General features: G+C 39.3%; 3 protein-coding genes across 3 annotated transcripts; 1 reads left to right on the top strand and 2 right to left on the bottom strand.

The window, feature by feature from the left end:
* The first annotated feature begins 83 nt into the window (after positions 1 to 83).
* On the top strand, positions 84 to 3,406 carry LOC117297717. Its single transcript, XM_033780864.1, has 2 exons — positions 84 to 211; positions 2,130 to 3,406. The coding sequence occupies exon 2, from the start codon at positions 2,157 to 2,159 to the stop codon at positions 2,985 to 2,987; it is 831 nt and encodes a 276-aa protein (XP_033636755.1). The 5' UTR covers positions 84 to 211; positions 2,130 to 2,156; the 3' UTR covers positions 2,988 to 3,406.
* A 2,830-nt stretch (positions 3,407 to 6,236) lies between these two features.
* On the bottom strand, positions 6,237 to 7,328 carry LOC117297723 (zinc finger protein OZF-like). Its single transcript, XM_033780871.1, has one exon. It carries the CDS (start codon positions 7,326 to 7,328, stop codon positions 6,237 to 6,239), a length of 1,092 nt encoding a protein of 363 aa, XP_033636762.1.
* Positions 7,329 to 7,662: 334 nt separating this feature from the next.
* On the bottom strand, positions 7,663 to 15,324 carry LOC117297616. Its single transcript, XM_033780734.1, has 2 exons — positions 15,146 to 15,324; positions 7,663 to 8,292 (listed from the first exon to the last, which is right to left on the bottom strand). Exons 1-2 carry the CDS (start codon positions 15,205 to 15,207, stop codon positions 7,680 to 7,682), a joined length of 675 nt encoding a protein of 224 aa, XP_033636625.1. The 5' UTR covers positions 15,208 to 15,324; the 3' UTR covers positions 7,663 to 7,679.
* Positions 15,325 to 18,635: the final 3,311 nt, after the last annotated feature.

The raw sequence follows: 18,635 nt of genomic DNA, 5'->3' as shown, positions 1-18,635 counted from the left end.
CAGTTACTAAATCAAATCATTCTCGAATTGTTAGGTCAAAGGTCAAATAACCCACCACACACTCTTGCCGTTGAGGTCGGCGATTGTAAACGCTCGATCGATTGAACATCCACCACACGCAATATCCACCCCATCTGACATGCACAATGTGAATGTGACATAACAAATCTTAACAAATCACAACAAACATCGAACCACTGGCATGACTGAGGTAAACAATTGTTCAACTAAATTTCAGTTTGCTTATGTTTTGTCTTGTTCTGATCATACTGATGAGGGTTCAATCATATTTTTGGCGAGCTGCTTTAGCAGAATGCGAGCCTATGTTGTAACCGATTTTGTCCGGCCGTCCGCGCTCAGTGGAAATGTTATAGTTTTTGGTTTATATACGTTTCACTTCAGTTCAGTCTTTGAGTTGAGTTTTTGTTTGTACAAGTACAAGCCCAAGTAGGATTGTTATATAAATTTGCCAGTCGTTTTGGGTAATTTTTCAGCTATGATTTCCAATAATGTTGGAAGTTTTTGGAAAAAAAGAATGTTAAAGTTTTTTTTAAGGTTTTAACAGTGGCTTAAACATTGAAATCTGGATTTTAAAGGACCAAACTCAAACTTCAAGTTCTGAAATAATATGATTTAACAAAAATCAATCTCTCTGTCACTGGTTTCAGTTATTGCAATGAAAACCTTAACTCCTTATTTTTGCAATGATGTTCTGACTTGAAACTTAAATCAAATATTGCTTATTATATAAAGTCGTAAGATAAAACTCAAAAGAGTGCATCACTGTTGAGCTGAAACAATGAAAACCTTAAATGGTCATAACTCCCTATTGCAATGATGTATTGACTTGAAACTTAAATCAAATATTGCTTCTTACATAATAGATGCATATGAAAAGAACAAACTCAAAGAGTGCATCACTGGTTTCAGTTGAACGAGCTAAAAGAATGAAAACCTTACATGTAAATGGTCATAACTCCTTATTGCTATGATGTACAGATTTAAAACTTCGATCAAATATTGCTGCTTACATGTAGATAATATGAACAGTTGAAACTGTCACTGGTTCCAGTTGAATGAGCTAAAACATTAAAAACCTTAAATGGTTATTGCTTCATTTGTCATACTTGTCAATGTCTCCACCCCTTTGACCATCAGTTGATCAAACAATTGGTTTTTCTGTCGGTCAATGGTTCTATCATCCATGGTTCTATCTGGCGATCGGCAGCTCGCCATGGCAGCTTTGCTGTCTAGTTTATTAGTAGAGGATTCAAATCAGAGCTGCCTTATTTGATTGTATCTCCATGCTTGGGTAGGGCATGGAGGTAGCCACCTCCATGGATAGGGTAACTCTTCCCCCCGCTCCGTGTAGGAATCACTATCTATCATGGTCTCTCACCCACGAAAGTGTAGAGACACGATACTCAATATGTAAATGGCAAAACAAACCCAGACATTTAGAAATAATCATTGATCGTTTAATAGGTGTACTCCACATGGGTGTATCAAGATACACCTATCACAGTTTCCATAACTTAAATATGTAAATTGTGGTTGGGGCAATTTGACGTTTTTAAACCACATGGATTTGCTTTATGTTATGGCTTTGGCCTGGGATGCCCTTATTTATTAACTGTCTAAATCCATGGAGCAAAAATTTATTGCTCCGTGCTAATATAAGTTATCACACAAGTGCGAGTGGAATACAAAGAAAAAAAAGCCCTTCTGCGTCCCATATCCAACGAGGCGCTATATTTTCCTTATTTCCAAGATAACGTATTTATCTTCAAGCAAACTTTGCGCGTGACCATAGAACACACAAGATGCAGGTAGTGATATTAGCCGTACAATATAGGTTTTTATCACCACTCCATTCTGCACATCTGATTGGAGGATTAGCGCAAACTTGAAGATAAACACACTTATAGTAACTGTCTAAATACTAAACTACAAACTAGTATAGTAGTAAGTACTGTACTAGTTCAGTTGTACCGTTTTACTTTTTTTAGTAAAAGTTTAGCCCCAAGAGTGAAAATAACAGTGGGTCGCTGTGTACTTTTTCATCTTCAATTGCAACTAAATTTTTAATAAATACTTCAAGTGACTATTTTATTATTTTCGTTTTTCAGGCCTTCTAGATATCATCAGTTTTCGTTATGATGTCAACAGTACTTCTGAGAGCACTCCAAGGTGCAAGAAGAGCATCGCCTCCCATACAGTCCAAACTTTATCAATGTGATGACTTAAGATCAAGATCACGGAGCTGCTTAGCCTCAATGGTCTTATCTAAACATTTAGAATCATCAGGTTTTTCGACAGGGGCTGCAAGGATGAGAAAGCACGTCATATATTTTGCATGTTTGTCAAGACGACCTGGACAAATTAATTGTCTTCCTGGACTCGTACAGGGTACTTCTTCAATTTTGGAAAATGTTAACGTGTCAAGTTTCCATACTTCAAGTAGTCTAAATGGCTTCTTTAGCAGACATCAGCAAGGGTTCCGGGAGGTGCCACGGCCAGCCTTAGCACTAGGCATCGTTGGGTTGGTTCCGTTTGTTGTTCCAGCTGTGTACACTGCCGCTACTTCTACAATTGGGCTCGACATTCTGTGGGCTCAGGTGGCTTATGGTGCTTCAATCTTATCTTTTCTCGGCGGTGTAAGGTGGGGGTTTGCCTTGACCGAAGGGCAAGGGCCTACATGGTCTACGCTAAGCTACAGTGTTATACCCTCCCTTATTGCCTGGTTGGGGCTGCTAATGCCCTTGCAGTCCAGTCAGTTGTGTGTTATGACTGGTCTGCTAATGGCTTGGGCAGTAGACGCAAACACAAAGGTATATCCAGCATGGTTTAAGTCACTTCGACTTATTTTATCACTGGGTGCATTGATTTCCCTTGGGGTTACCTTTGGGTATTCTCCAATCTCTGCAGGGCATAGATCAAATTTGATAAAACTTGTTAAAATTGTTCAAATTATTTTAGAGGAGTAGTGACATTATACACATGTATGGTGTGTTTGTGTTTTGTTTGATAAAAACAAAAGGAAAGTTGGGGTACTTTGTGAAGTAAATTGTTCAATTGGTGTTGTAGGTGTTCCTTACTCGACAGGTTGGCGTACACCTTGGCAGTTTGGTTTGGTTTTGGAGATACATGCAGTATTTTTTTATTAAGGCGGTTCAGCATGTTGACAATTGCCTTGCTTGGATGACAGGCCATGTCAGAATTGGTAGCTACAGCTAGATTTAAGCATCATCGTCCCTTGAATTATAGTAGGACCTTAGCAACAGCTGTATTAATTTTGTGTGCGTTTTTTAAAACACTCGTTCATCTTCACCAAATTTTGTTTTTCTATTTTACTGTGTTTATATTTAAAGACACTGGACACTACTGGTAATTGTCAAAGACTAGTCTTCTTACTTTGTGTATCTCAACATATACATAAAATAACAAACCTGTGAACATTTGAGCTCAACCGAAGTTGCGAGATAATAATGAAAGAAAAAACACCCTTGTCACACCAAGTTGTGTGCTTTCAGATGCTTGAGAATTTGAGGTATCAAAATCAAATTCGTGGAAAATTACTTCTTTCTCAAAAACTATGTTACTTCAGAGTAGTAGGGAGCCGTCTGTCACAATGTTTTGTGCTATCAACAGCTCCCCATTACTCGTTACCAAGTAAGGTTTTATGAATAACTCCCACTGTCCGTCTCCATGAACCACCCTCCTGCATCTGAGAATATGTTTGAAGAAGAGACCAGAGACAGTGGTATGCTAAAGATGCCGGGAACAATATCGCAGCAGCTTGTAATCTTAAAACACTTACAAATTTAAGGCTTGGATTATGTTACCTTGCAATGTAAGCTGATTGCAGTTACTACTAGTGCTTACATGTGTATTACAATGTTATGCCAATGTAAAGGTTTGTTTTTAAAGAAATGTTCAAGAAAAATAATCTCAATTGCTTGGATGTAGTTTATTGAAAGTTTTCTCTTTCTTTTACAAAAATTCTTGGGATGAATAAAAATGAACAGATAAAGCCAAATAGGTAAAACCAAAATGAACAGATCCTTTAGATTTGTCATGTTTAGTGGATGAATGCACTTAAGCAAGTCTCTTGCATCTAACCACAATGTTTACTTCAAGGTGAGAAGTTAATGACATTCACAAAGATCTAGGCACAATTTCCCAAAACTAGCTTAGCTCGGCAGCGATGCTTGCCAGATTTGGGTTACAGGCCAAGATACGTACAATTTCTGTCTGGTATCTTGCTCATTTCTGTTTAAAGCAGGAAAGAAGTGTTTAAAAGTGAAAAGCTGTATGGGTCCTGGGCCCAATTTCATAGAGCTACTTTTTAAAAGCAAAAACTAATGTAACAATAAATTGCTCAATACCAGTCACAAATTGTACATAGCGACATGGTAGTGTGGCTGGTAACCTTAATCTGGGAAGCATAACTTTGTTGTTGTTCTCTACTTTTCGTGCTTAAGTAGATCTATGAAATTAATAGAGTTGCTTCAGCACAAAAATTAGCTAAAAATTTAACAATTCTGCTTTTATAACAGAATAAAAGTTGAAAATCTAAAATACCATTCCACTACATGTATGACTGTATACCTGTAGTGTAGTTGGTTTCCTAAAATTTTAGCAAAATTGCTTAGGCAGCCCTATGAATTGAATCGCATGAAAGTGGTCCCTGGGCCTTACAGTATTGCATTTGATCACACAACTTATTTTGCTAACGAGAATATTGTTACTTATCAAAGTACCGTTTCATGCATACTTTTTGAGTTGGATTTAACTGTTGTTTTAAATACAGCATTTCTGCTCAACTGTAGCACTTAGATCAACATAGATCCCTCTGGACATCAGTGCTTTTAATTAACACTGAACTACTGGCCAGTGATTTAGCGTGGGGCTAGTTAACACCCATACGGACAAGCAGGGTTGTCTAGCGCTTCTCAATTGAATAATAGGCTTACCGTGTGAGGGCTCGAATTTCGGGGGAAAATCCACAAGACTGCAGGGCTTGTAGGTTATAGTATTTATTGGACCTGCATCTACTTTACAAGACTACATGTATTACATTCTGGGGTCGATTTCACAAAGAGTTAAGACTAGTCCTAACTTAGGACCAGTCCTAGGAGATATACAAATTGCATGGATAGTCCTAAGTTAGGACGAGTAACTGGTCCTAACTCGAGATAAGACTAGTCCTAAACTCTTTGTGAAATCCACCCTTGCATCTACTTTACAAGACTAGATGTATAACATTCTGGGGTGTATTTCACAAAGAGTTAAGACTAGTCCTAACTTAGGACTAGTCCTAGGAGATATTAAAAACATAAGGGTAGTCCTAAGTAGGATGAGTAACTCGTACTAACTCAAGATAAGACTAGTCTTAACTCTTGGTGAAGTCCACCCCTGGCCTTGTAAAATAAATGCTGGTCCAATATCAGAGAGAACTTTCTACACAGTTAAAAAAAAACTTTTTGATTTGTAAAACAAGCAGCCAAGAAAGTGTCCCTTGAATCTTATGGTTCTAAGTATGCTTCAATGTTCAACACATTTGAAACATTTTTACCAATTGATAAGATACTTAAAGATATTCAGTACGGTACTTTTAGTCAATTGAAAACACTAGACCACTGGACTTCTGGTCCCAAGTTTACTGGCCTTCTGGTCCCAAGTTTACTGGCCAGAGGCTAAAATCATTGGCCTTGGGCCTGTGGTGGTCTAATATTAATTTTAAGCCCTGTCATCGAAACCAAATGTTGACTATGTATGAGATGGAGTATAATCTTTCCATTCTGTTAAGCATCAAAGTGCACAGTTTTAAACAAATTAAACACAAATGAGACAGACTTTTCTTGGTGCTTGTTCTCATTTTGATTCTGAGCCCAATTTCATGGCTCTTCTTACCGTAAAGCAAGGAATCGCCGCTTTGGGAAGCAGGGAATTCTGTGCTTACATCAAGTGTATTTCGCAATTTTTGGCTCGTGCACTTGGGTTCTCCACGCTACTAGGCATTCTACATTAGTTACACAGCGAGCGCAGAAATTCGGCACTTGCACCTATTAGCGGAGATTGGTGATCGTAAGCGCAGAATTCAGCGGTCAGCAGAGCCATGAAATTGGGCTTTCCCCTTCGAGAAATAAATTCTGGTCCAGTAAAAGATTTTAAATACAAGCCCCTGCAGTCTTGCAGATTTTCTCCCCCCAAAATTCATACCCGGAACACGACTACATTATCACAGTAAAATCATCCAGCATTGTCACAACTTCCACCTCACTGCTGACGAGTAGCGATAAATTTTCAGTATCAGTGATTTCGCCTCCCATGGTAACAGGCTCATTAACCATGGTGACCCCCTCATCTCTTACAGCAACAGCTCCGCCTCCCAACCCCATTGTTTGTACTGCATCAATATCCATGGTAACTTCGTCGATAAGAGCAACAGCACCCTCATCTATTGCAGAGATAACAATATCATCCCCCATGACAACACAATTTGTCATTGTCACCGTCAGTAGTTTGCTACTTTTATTAATCCCAGCCCCATCACTCTCTAAAATAATATCGTCATCATTTTCAGTTCTGCTCAACTCCTTATTACCAGTTTCCTCATGCCTGGCAACTGTTCCTGCACCAATGCTTCTTTTTTTATGGACTTTCATATGCTTCATGTACCCACTGCGTCTTTGGAACCCTCTTCCACAATATTGGCATGAGAAGACCTTTTCATCCATGCTTGCCACATGTCGATCTTCGTGTTCGATAAGATATCTCAGTTGCTTGAACCCCTTCCCGCAGATTCTACAAATAAATTTTTCCTCCACGGCATGAATTCTCTTGTGTCTGTTGTAGCTACTCCGCTGTGAAAACGTCCGACCACAAATGTCACACTCCACTCTATCTGTTCCTTGATGAATCTTCTCGTGACGGACGAGAACTCTCCTTTGCGAGAAGCATTTTCCACAGACGGAACACGCAAACAGTTTTTCGTCGGAGTGTATCTTTTCATGCATTGCTTTGTTACTTCTGTGTGTAAAACCCTTTCCACAGACCTGACACTTGAATTTTTTTTCATCGGAGTTGGCTTCTGTGTCGATTTTAGAACCCTTCTTTCCCCGTCTCTTTTGTGAGGTATTTCTCATAACGCCATCAACTTTGTCCTGCATGAATTCCACTGCAGCCGTAACACAATTCAACTTGTATTTCTCTGAAATGTGCTTTTTTTCATGACGGTCAAACATAAATTTCTTGTAAAAAAATCGACCACAAGTTGGACACAAGAAAGTTGGCTGAGGGTTCTCCTTGCTCTCCTCAAGCATCTTTGAATAAGAAGGCATTTCAGCCCTGGATATTTCTGTATACGTTCCAAACAAGAAACTCTCTTTTTCTGCTCGAACAGAAAGATCGTGTCTAGGACAACTGTCAGTTTCTAGGTCGGTCCATCACTCGATAATAGTGTCATCAGGGATGATAGGCCTAGAGATTTGACGAACGTGGAAATTCCTGAAAAATGGGTGCAGGCACCAAGAGAATCTCTAACATCTCACTCTTGTGGCATGGACTCCCAGCAATCCTTCCTTCATTGTGCCTGGAATTTCATCTTTGCAAATGATGAAAAGACAAGGCCATTTTCATTTTGCGGACGGTACTTCCATCGTGAAATCTTAAAGTCAAATGGTAACTTTTAAAGGGGCACCAAGGGCAGAGACAACAGAGGCCATGGCCTCCTTGGCCTGCGCGGTTTCACGTCTTTCCAGGTCAATCTTGGCTTTATATAGACTTTGCCTGAGTTTGTCACAGGTGTCGCTTAGTCGAGCGAGTTCATCTTCAAGGTATGCCACATATTCCTGACTGGCTGGCTTGTTACTAGGGGAAGGGGGATGTACGTAACTGTGATCGTTCTCCAGCGTTTTGTGCCCGTCATCCAATGCGTCAATTTCCTCGGGATTAGCCTGAGTACCTACGGACTTGTATATAAAAACGTATGGCAAAGTTCTGATTCTCTTTGGTGGCCGTGGGCTAGGAAGGTTCAATGCTCGCTTCTCCTTTACTGGTGGTGTGCTTTTTGGGGTCTCATCAGGAGTGTCGTATCCGTTCATGAACAAAACCGGGTGCGGATCGATGGGAAAGGGCTGGCCATTTTTGAAGTGGTTACTGCAGACTTTTGTTGATTCTTTCACTGTGAAATCTGGCCGTTTGAGTAGTTTGGTCCAGAGAGCATAGTTTTTCTTATTCCTGCATGTGTGGAACTTTAGTGTTTTGACATAATCTTTGATGACATATCTATCAAGATAAGCAGAAACAAAACACATAAATTGTAAGTTGATTTTTATTTTGTTTCTTCAAACAAATAAAACTATTTCAAATTAACACATTTTAGTTTTATGTAAGTTCAGATTTTGTTTTTTGGGCTGAAGTTTTGGGGTTTGCATTTTTATAATATCTGAAATTTACTTATTCCAGCTCAAAATGAGTTTGTGTAATGGATTGCCTTTTACCTAATCAGAGAAAAAAAAGAAAAAAAAAGAAAAAAAGATACGTATCTGACAAGGAACTTGTGGTCTATTATTATATATTTCCATTGCAGGAAGCAAGAGCGCCATTGCAGGGAACTATTTTGTCCAGCATTTTTTGCATAGTGAAATATTTAGACTATACTTGTTTTGTGTGCTCACTGAATGCCTGCAAATGGTGATTTTTGAGTAGCAACTGGTAGTGGTACATGATGTGTATTAATTTGCTCTGCTATACAAGGGAAATCGATCACTGTATGGCATACAACAACAATAATCAACGAGTCATTGACATTATCAATCATCCTTATATAGGGCCTAAATGTTTTATCTTTAAAATAATAGTAGCTTTTGGGGCAAAGAAAAGGTCTCTTACAATTTACACATTTATTGGAAAAGCAACACAAACAATCCTTGACTTAGCATGCCATCGCCAGGTCAGGCACAGGGCAGTTCCACGGAGTCGGACTTACATTTCGGACACTTTAACAGAGTGTATTATTACAGTGGTATAAATAAAAGGAATTTTTATTCTGGGTAGAGGTATAAGGCAGTCACTAAAGTAATTTTTTCAAAAAATTATTCATCCACATCTTTGGATATAGATGCCATTCGCCCAAAACACCATGGTGTCGGACGTACTCAGAGAAATGCCTTTTTATGAAAACCAACATTTGTAGTTCAAACTCTATGATGTGTTCAAACTTTAGTGCAATTTTTTCTTACTTATGGATTCATCAGACCTCTGTTAATACACTTCACCATAAGACATTTGTTTTTTAAATTTGAATTTTAAGAAACGGCATTTAATATCTTGGTGTCAGAATGTACATTTCGCAGTGTCGGACGTACTTGTCCGAAATTGCAATCAAAAAATGGTAACAATCAGCTAAATTTTTTACTTTTGTTGTAAAATAATGATGTAATCTCCCAATTTGGAGTTGTAAGATCAGATTAAATCACTATTTGTTGAAAAAAAGTGGTTTAATTGTCAAATTATACCTTGTTTTGAGATCAATAGAAACAATGTACACGTGTAATGCAACTTGTACACTGTGGCAACCATATGCAGAGATGCCAACATTGAATTTTAAAAAAGAGTAGCATCTCCCAAATGTTAAGGGCGAGCGCAGCTTGGGCTACCTATACCGATCTTTCTTTTACTCTCTACAATGCTAATTAGCTCATTTTCAGGCATTGTTGTGAAATAACAATTACCTGTATGCATCAACAGAACAGCTACAAATGTTTATAATGGCCAGTGAAAAGAAACTTGAAAAAAAAACTGATTTCCCTCATCTTCTGACTATGTTTCAAAAATAAATGTAACATAAAAAAGGGTGGCCTTACTTAAATGTAACATAAAAAAGGGTGGCCTTACTTAAATGTTTTTGTTTTAATGATCAGAAATGCAACAACAAGCTATTGGGAGGGAGAAAAAAAAAAAAAAGTGTCCGGATTTTGGGCAAAAAATACGTGTCCGTATTTTGGGCATTGTCTGGACATCGGCGCTACAATTACTGGTAGGAAAACATGAAAAACTGTCTAGCTTAGACCTCGCAGGCCACTCAGTTGAAGGTATTTTTGTTCAGAAGGTCTCCTTTTTTTGTCGCCATTATTTCGTACTTTTTTTGCCAAGCTTCGATGAAGTACATGTACAGACAGCGTGGGCACAATAATAGTGGATACATGAGGAATGAGGTTACTGTGACACGTTTAGCTCACACACAACCTTATTCCCCACGCACGTGTGCACTATTCCCCATCGTGTAATAGAGATCAATGGGTACGATCTTGCAGCAATCACTAGCGTAAAAAATGCACACTCAGCCGGCCAGCCAGCGGGGGAGGGCACGCAACAATCATTACGTCGAGACACGTACATTCTTCGAGTGAATTCGCCGCTATTATTCAACACTGCGTTCTAAAATAAAAAGTGTGTTTTTCTTTTCTGTTACAATTGTTTTGATATTTTTCTTAATTTGTATTTCCACTTAATAGTTCATTCGTTGTTTGCATGTATTGTACGATTTAATAAAATTATATTGGGCGGCTTGTTTAGCGTGTTTTATTGAGTATTATCGTAGCGTCGTAGTCACGGCTCGAAATCGTATTTGCTACGCCCAAATCGTGTATGTTGGTATCTCTGCATATGGGCAAAATACCCCCGTTTCAAAATGTTGCCTAACAATGAATGAGATGAGTCTGCAAAACAACATTTGGTCCAAATATATTGTAGACAGGACTTGTATACGGGTAACTTTCCGTATGGCGCCACCACTTTTTCACTCATTTTACAAAAAAGGATATATCAATGAGGTAAATTAGATACTATATTATTTCATATCGAATGAAAAAGTGGTGGCGCCATGCGGAAACTTTTCCCTTGTATACATGTAGGTCACCAAGAATTTTGGTGTTAATTTGTTTTGATATTTTCTCTCAAGAACCAATTTTGGAACATTATCAACAGTTTAAGCTTGGGCGATATCACGATATTATCGAATATCGCGATACTAATTTGGAAGTGATTTCGATATCGGATCGATTTGGTTTTAATCGAAATATAGATACATCCCGATATATCGCGATATATCGTGATATCGATTAAGTATCGCAATATCGCGATGTATTTCCTAGCTGAGACATCTTGCACCCCATAGGTTTGGAGTAAAACCAGAACAATAGGTCATTATAACACCTCTCTTATGCTATGACTGTCTCTTCTACAACTTTCACTGTACTGGGAGTTTGAAGACTGATGATGTCAAATTTAATTAATCGCGATTATATCGAATATCGGGATATATTGTCGGCGATATATCGTGAATAAAATACATCGTCACCCTGCAAACTTGGCACCAGGAATGTCGGCACCATACAAACATTGTTCAGACATGTCAGACAACTGGACTGTTCGAAAAACTTGACGATTGAGACAGCTCGACCATTCGTTTTTATTTTATGTCGGACACTTCCTACCCTCAGCCAAGTCACGTCGTACTGGTTCATTAAAATGCGTATTCCTCATCAGTAAGTTAATGTTCATTGAGATACAAATTAAAAATACTTTGTTAATTGTTATTTTTGTTTGAATATGTAAATTCATGTCCTTTTTAGTGTGAATTAAATATTTTGTTGAAGTTAATTACCGCAAAGGACAACATCTTCCGCCCATATTTTTTACAAATATTTTGACGTAAAAAATCATGAACCGGCAAAAATGGCTCCTTGGTCCCAACAAAACAGTAATAATTGGTTTGTTTGCTTTTATTTCTTAATCATCTGATCACGATGCAGAAATCCCGATTTAGGATTTTAGTATGAAGGTAGGAAGTGTCTCATGAGAAGGTACGAAGTGTCCAAGGTGTGAAGTGTCCATAGTCACTTTGTACCTTGAAAAGGTACGAAGTGTCCAGGGTACGAAATGACAAAGGTACAAAGTGTCCCGACACCTTTTTTTCTACTGTCATACAACTCGACTTAGGACCAAGACAAATCGACGGATGGCCGTGATGAGGACCTCGGTTAGGATTAGATTTGGGGGGGGGGGGGGGGGGGGGGGGCGGGTCGGTTAGGGTTAGGGTTACTATACTTGTATAGGGTTAGGGTTAGGGTAAGGGTTAGGATATACAGGAAATTCGTGTAAACATGTCACTGTCAGTAACGGTGGTCGACCATTCAACCGTCGACTTGTCTTGGCCATCCATTCCGTCCACAAGTTGTTTCAAAGTCGAGTTGTCTGAACCGTTGAGTTTTCCGAACGGTCGAGGCTAGCTGTCTCGAATCATTGAGTTGTCCGAATGGTCGAGTCGAGTTGCCTCTATTTCCCGCCTTCATGCATCACCGCTGATCCACCGCCCAGTACTTAAGCAGCATACAGCATCAGAGTCCAGCATTCTCCAGAAGACGATCAGAGCATACTGATCGAAACGTCGAGTTAATCCAACGGTTCTTTTCAGAACCACCCCAACTCATTGAGAGATTGTTATTACATGGTGTTACCGCAAACTTTTCTATATCTTACTTCCACCATGCAAAGTTTCAAATCCTACTAAAGTTGTTCACGTTTGATTAGACTGGGTGTGGGCCTCGAGCCTCAAAGCGTGGGGTCGTTCAAGCTCCCCGTTGTACAATAGGCAGCCGCGCTCTACTCGATCCGTCCGAAGTCTAGCCAAGATTTTATGAATGGAACTATCACCGGCCAATCAACAAACGGCCAATCACCGCATGCGTGAACACATAGGGGCCGTGCTTGTTTGCGGTCCTCTTCGTGGCGATGTGCAGTGATGACAGGCGGGCGGCACATCAGTCAGTCTTGTATAGTTGCCGCAATGTGGGAGTTGCGTCGTAATTAAAGTGGAAATGTATTGAAGTTTACACTATTGATCGTAATTGAAATGATCTACTATAGGATAGCATTCTTTTTGTAAGCTGGCAGCACCCCCTTTGCGGGACCACATAATTGTTTGTGGTGGATAAATATTTATGAAAGTTACAACTGAAAATACGTTTATTATTGTGAATGATACTAAAAAATCCAATAACAATTTAAAAAATTGAAAAAGTTAAATTCTACTTTATTTGTAGGTAAGTGAGTTCGTGTTGCAATAAAAACTAACTTTAGACAGTGCGTGGACCATCGTTTTAACATAGGATTCGTCTGCAGAAGCAGCGAGTGATAAAGAAACAGTGCAAAGATTTATATCCAAGGAATCCTTTGCCTTCTGTTTTGTTTAAATAGAAAATAGACAAAACCAAAACCAAACAGTCCTTTTAAAGGCTACCACAACACAAACGAGAGTATTGTCTATGACTGTTGTTTCTGTTTACAATGTATATAGGAAATTTGTTTAAACATGTAAAATTCCTTTACAAAATATAAATTGTATAGCGGTGGTAGTGAAACAAAATGCGCTACCTTATGGTTTGCGTAATTACAAGGACAGGGGATTCACTTTTATTAAACATCGGAGTAGACGGGAAATAAGGTTGAAATGGGTCTTTCAATAAGGGAATTAAAAAAAAGTGGTTGGCCGGTGTTTCTCCCTCCCTTTTATTGTAGTCCCATAACGAGGATCCACAACAGATATTGCAACGACGGACAGACGGACGTAGCGTGTGTGTAGTAATGTATCCTGCAGCGTGCACATTAAGCACATGTACACACAGTACACACACATGAGAGTTCGTAAAGCTAGCAATCTGTTAATTGCGCTGCTCAATCTCGAGATTGCACAACAGATGTTGGTGGCACCGTATTGAGCGATGTTCGCCGACGGGTTGCGCTACGCCCTCGCATTTGCGCCGCCTGGAAATAAAATTCCCAATGTCACTGGACTCAACAATCAGGGCAGGTTGAACACGTTTTGTTTGATCCCCCGGAGCGGCATAGTTCTTTGCGTACGTCCATTCACCATTCTGCTGATTGCGTTGTGCGTGGTTGAGCTGAAGAAACCGCTGGCTGACACGAGTGTAGCCTGGATGTCTGACGTCATTATATAAAGATAGTGGGATAATAAACAGGGGACGAGGCTATTTCGCTGAGACACGAGTATAGCTTGAATGTCTGACGTCAGCATGTAGAGATCGCTAGGATAAATAGACGGGCACCAGTCTAGTCTAGCCCGAGTTGCGCTGAGGGCGGTTGATAAACGTTTTACAAAGGAAACATGGAATACAATTGTGGTGGGTTTTTCAACAGGATTTTGTCATCACACAGGCAGGTTTTTGTTCTCGTTTAAGAAAAAAACAAACATTAATTAGAATTTTTTTGTTTTTTCTCTTAAATGTTTATACGTCGGCTTACAAGCCGCCCGGAGAATAAACCGCAGGAGTTCAAAAAAATGTCAAAATCAACATATAAACCGCGGTTTATAATCCGAAAATTACAGTACTTACTTACACTTTAAGTAGGATTTGAAACTTTGCATGGTGGAAGTAAGATATAGAAAAGTTTGCGGTAACACCATGTAATAACAATCTCTAAATGAGTTGGGGTGGTTCTGAAAAGAACCGTTGGATTAACTTGACGTTTCGGTCAGTATGCTCTGATCATCTTCTGGAGAATGCTGGACTCTGCAGCATGCAGCATCAGAGTCCAGCATTGCAGCATCAGAGTCCATCAGCATTCTCCAGAAGACGATCAGAGCATACTGATCGAAACGTCGAGTTAATCCAACGGTTCTTTTCAGAACCACCCCAACTCATTTAGAGATTGTTATTACATGTACATGGTGTTACCGCAAACTTTTCTATACTTACACTTTAAAAACTAATTTGGTAGCTGCTTTGTAAACGCTGTTAATGACAATAACTACACTAGTTTAGTTACTAACGTCGGGGTCGGGCGCGGGGGGTCAGGCGCGGGGGGTCAGGCGCGGGGGGTCAGGCGCGGGGGGTCAGGCGCGGGCGGCCCGCCGGCGGGGAGACAGGCAGTATGCCTACTAGTACTACTACTAAGTCTGCCAAGTCCCAGTAACACTACAGTACACTCAGTAGCCTACAGTCTACACATTTTGTGGTGAAAACATTATTTTCAATTTGTACATGAAATGTATATGATTTGAGGCATGAATTTGTACATGACAACAACTAAAATTGATGTTCAACAAAGTCCATACCTTTCTGGATATCGTCGGTCATTATTGCAGCCCAAAACTGCACAATGATCAGCAATTCCCATTGGATAAAACGTAAGAAAGAGTGACAGTCAAAATGAAAAATGCTACATCTGAATTCTGCATCTCCGGTGTGAAAAATGCTACATCTGAATTCTGCATCTCCGGTGTGTGTGTGTGTACGTCGGCCGGCGCGCGGTACCGTGTGGTAAATAAATTTGACCACGGCCGAGTGGTGGCGCTCTTACTGCGAATAGAATCCCAAGATGCTTTCTATGGATGGACTTACACGATTAATTTTAAAATTCAACAATAAATCAGTTTACATAAACCATGGAGGTAGAATTAGTTATAAACAGTGTTTCCAAACTTACATAAAATCCGGAGTTATAATGCTGGAATTTTAAAATTCAACAATAAATCAGTTTACATAAACAGTGTTTCCAAACTTACATAAAATCCGGAGTTATAATGCTGGAATTTACAAGCTGGAGTTGTTTCCGAGCCACATAAGGCCTAGTGATATCAGTCAATGTGAGAGCACGCCCTCTTGTTCCAATAGATCATTGGGAGATAACAGGAGAGTCTTTGCGGGTAGAAAACATTTTTAGGCCTGCTACAGATGGTTTTGTAGCGGCACACTTGGCAAATTTGGTAGAAACCTACACTGGGCCAATACTGGTTTTGTTGCGGCACAACATTGCGGCAAAAAAAGTAAAAAACCTTTATAAGGCCAAAACAGTGGTTTTGTAGCTAGCGGCACACAATTTCGGCAAACATTATAGAAAAACCTATACCAGGCTTTACTGGTTTTGTAGCAGCACACAATTTTCGGCAAAATGGCATAAACCCTTCTCTGGTGTAATAGGCCCCACTAGTTTTGTAGCGGCGCACCATTTCGGCAATGATAACACAACCCACACTTGGCCACTTGTTACTAGCGGCACACCAATTCGGCAAAAAATAGTTTAAAAAACTATACTGTGCCTATACTGATTTTGCATCAGCGGCAAACCATTTCGGCAAAGTGGTAGAACACCTTTACCGGACTAATACTGGGTGTTTTTTTTGAAAATGATAGAAAACCTTTCCTGGGCCGATACTGGTTAAATTTGTAGCGCCACACACAAATTATTTGGCAAAATGGTAAAAAACCTTCAATGTGCCAATACTGGTTTCTTTGTAGCGGTTGGCCTGCACCATTTTGGCGTACCGCAGGACACATTGGTTCCTTGCAGAATACGCCATGCCACCACTCCCCGTAGCAATGTGCGATTATGTTGCCCGCCGTGTTGCGCTAGAGGGCGAACTCACGATGTTCAATTTGCATAGACCTTTTCGTAAATACCGGGGGCGAATTTTTTTTTCCCAGGATGGTAAAGGCCAAGATTTGCATACCTTGCTCTCATTGGCTGAGTCTTGCTTATGAATTATTCATTGGAAAGTTGTTGCATACAAGCTTACGCGCGTGTGTTTTGTACACAGTATGTACATGCTCGACTCTTTATCACAACCGTGTCTGATCTATGTGAATGTACAGTACACGAGTGTGTGGTGTACATTTACATCCATGACATCGCACACTCAAAAAGAAGTTTGTCTTATGTCCTTTTGCTTCTCTTGTTTGTATGTATTACACATCCATACATGACATAAAGTTTGTAAAAACAATACTGCAACCATGGACTGTGAGTGCACACGTCTCACTGTGGACGAATGTCCTTCTTTGAAGGTAAGGATGAGTATAAGGTTTATGAATGTGATTCAAAACTAGAGCCAAACAATAATACTTAATAGTTTGGACAAGGAGAAGTAGTGTGTAGGCCTACGTTGTAGCATAATGGCCATGGAGATGTACGTCTATACCAGTAGTCAGGTGGTCAGTACTGCGATGCAACGTTCAAAAACTCCATAAAACTTTTGAAAACTTAGATGTATCAGCTTCTGATTTACAAAAATTTGGACCCTTTAGATCCTAGTTTGGTACGGTTTTCATAATGTTTAGACTTTTAGAAATACAGTTAGTTACTCAAGTTAGACACGCTTGTTATCATAAATAAAGTCTTACAGAAGGTGGAATGTTGGTTAATTTGTTGACATTATTTGTTTGGACATGCACAATGTTTCTTGCTGATCGGCAAAAAGGACTTCTGTGACAAATAGACCAAGTTAAGTAACTGGGGCGCTGTACTCCTTTTTTCGAAATTTGATACAAACATTGTTATTTTCCTGATATTACTATAAAATTATAATTATAAAATATTAACAATGTTTTTTTAACCAGCTATAATAAGTGTTTACATTTGATTAAAGTTTGTCCTCCCCTTCTTTGCCATTTTAACAGGCATTCCTACCTGAGGGATATGATTACAAAGTATGTGACTATGAAGAGAAGCAGAACAATCATTGCCAATTCAGGGCAGTGGTCAGACTACCCCTTTCAGACAGGGAAGATGTGGAAGGGTGGTTTAAATTATTGCAGAACAAGTCATGCACAACATGGAGAGTTAAAAAAAACTTGTAAAAGCAATACTGGAGAAGGGACCAGGAGGAAGAATGATTATAGGGTGAGTTATTATACACATAATGAATGTTTATGAGTGCAATGGTGCAAATAATGTTCATGAGTTGAAAGATGGAATGTTCTATTCAACGAGGCGGAGCCGAGTTGAATGGATTATTCCAGCTTTCAACGAATGAACATATTCGCACCATTGCACGAGTGAAAAACATTCATTATTTGTTTTATATAACATCCAAGTAGATCTTTGTCATTTTGATTGAAAGATACAACTTTCAAAACAAACAAAGCGTAGGCCTCCAATTTTTAATTGTAGAAGACGAATGCTAGTAATTTTACTAATATGCCTTGCTGCGTTTTACCGAAGACAACGCGCACGCAGTGATGTTTTTACTCAGCTTTTTCGTTCCATCCGAAAAGTACCATTGCACGCTTGCAGCGTGCAATGGTACTTTTCGGATGGAACGAAAAAGCACGGTGAGTGACTCAGCGTGCGATGGTACTTTTATTTGCTATCACGTGACGGACAATCCTCCAATCAAATGGCAAGGATCTGCTTGGGTGTTATATAAATTAGAATATTATCTGAAGGGACTTAAACATAAGTTGTCTTCTCTTTTTTATACGAACTTAAGAGTGATTTATGAGTGGAGTTTTGGTTTTAGTTTCATTCTGATACTAAATGTAGCTTGTTATTTAATGCAGTGATTTTTAATTTACTGAATTGTCTAATTTAAAATGCACAAGAATTTTTATTTCTCTATTTTTTTTAAATTTTGCTGGACACTGTGGTTTTTGAAAATGTTTCAAAAGTTTACAAAATTTACATTTTTTGTAAGCTACATATTTCAAAAATATGCACTAGATATTTTAAAACAGAGTCAAGTTTTACCTGTAGCAGTATTGAGCATCTGGACAGAGAGATCGGTCAGCAGAAAGTTGGGCATAGCGGTCCTCATTGTCCTCCTGTAG

Source organism: Asterias rubens, chromosome 12 (genome assembly GCF_902459465.1).
Source record: "Asterias rubens chromosome 12, eAstRub1.3, whole genome shotgun sequence".
Classification (NCBI taxonomy): Eukaryota; Metazoa; Echinodermata; class Asteroidea; order Forcipulatida; family Asteriidae; genus Asterias; species Asterias rubens.
This window is presented reverse-complemented; position numbering and strand designations above follow the sequence as displayed.

What these genes read in the sequence shown, in the direction of transcription:
- LOC117297717 (XM_033780864.1), top strand. Translation starts at nt 2,157, where the DNA reads ATGATGTCAACAGTACTTCTGAGAGCACTCCAAGGTGCAAGAAGAGCA.
- LOC117297723 (XM_033780871.1), bottom strand. Translation starts at nt 7,328, where the DNA reads ATGCTTGAGGAGAGCAAGGAGAACCCTCAGCCAACTTTCTTGTGTCCA.
- LOC117297616 (XM_033780734.1), bottom strand. Translation starts at nt 15,207, where the DNA reads ATGGGAATTGCTGATCATTGTGCAGTTTTGGGCTGCAATAATGACCGA. An exon ending in GACCGACGATATCCAGAAAG is followed by an intron (nt 8,293 to 15,145) that starts GTATGGACTTTG and finishes TTATCTTGATAG; the next exon opens with ATATGTCATCAAAGATTATG.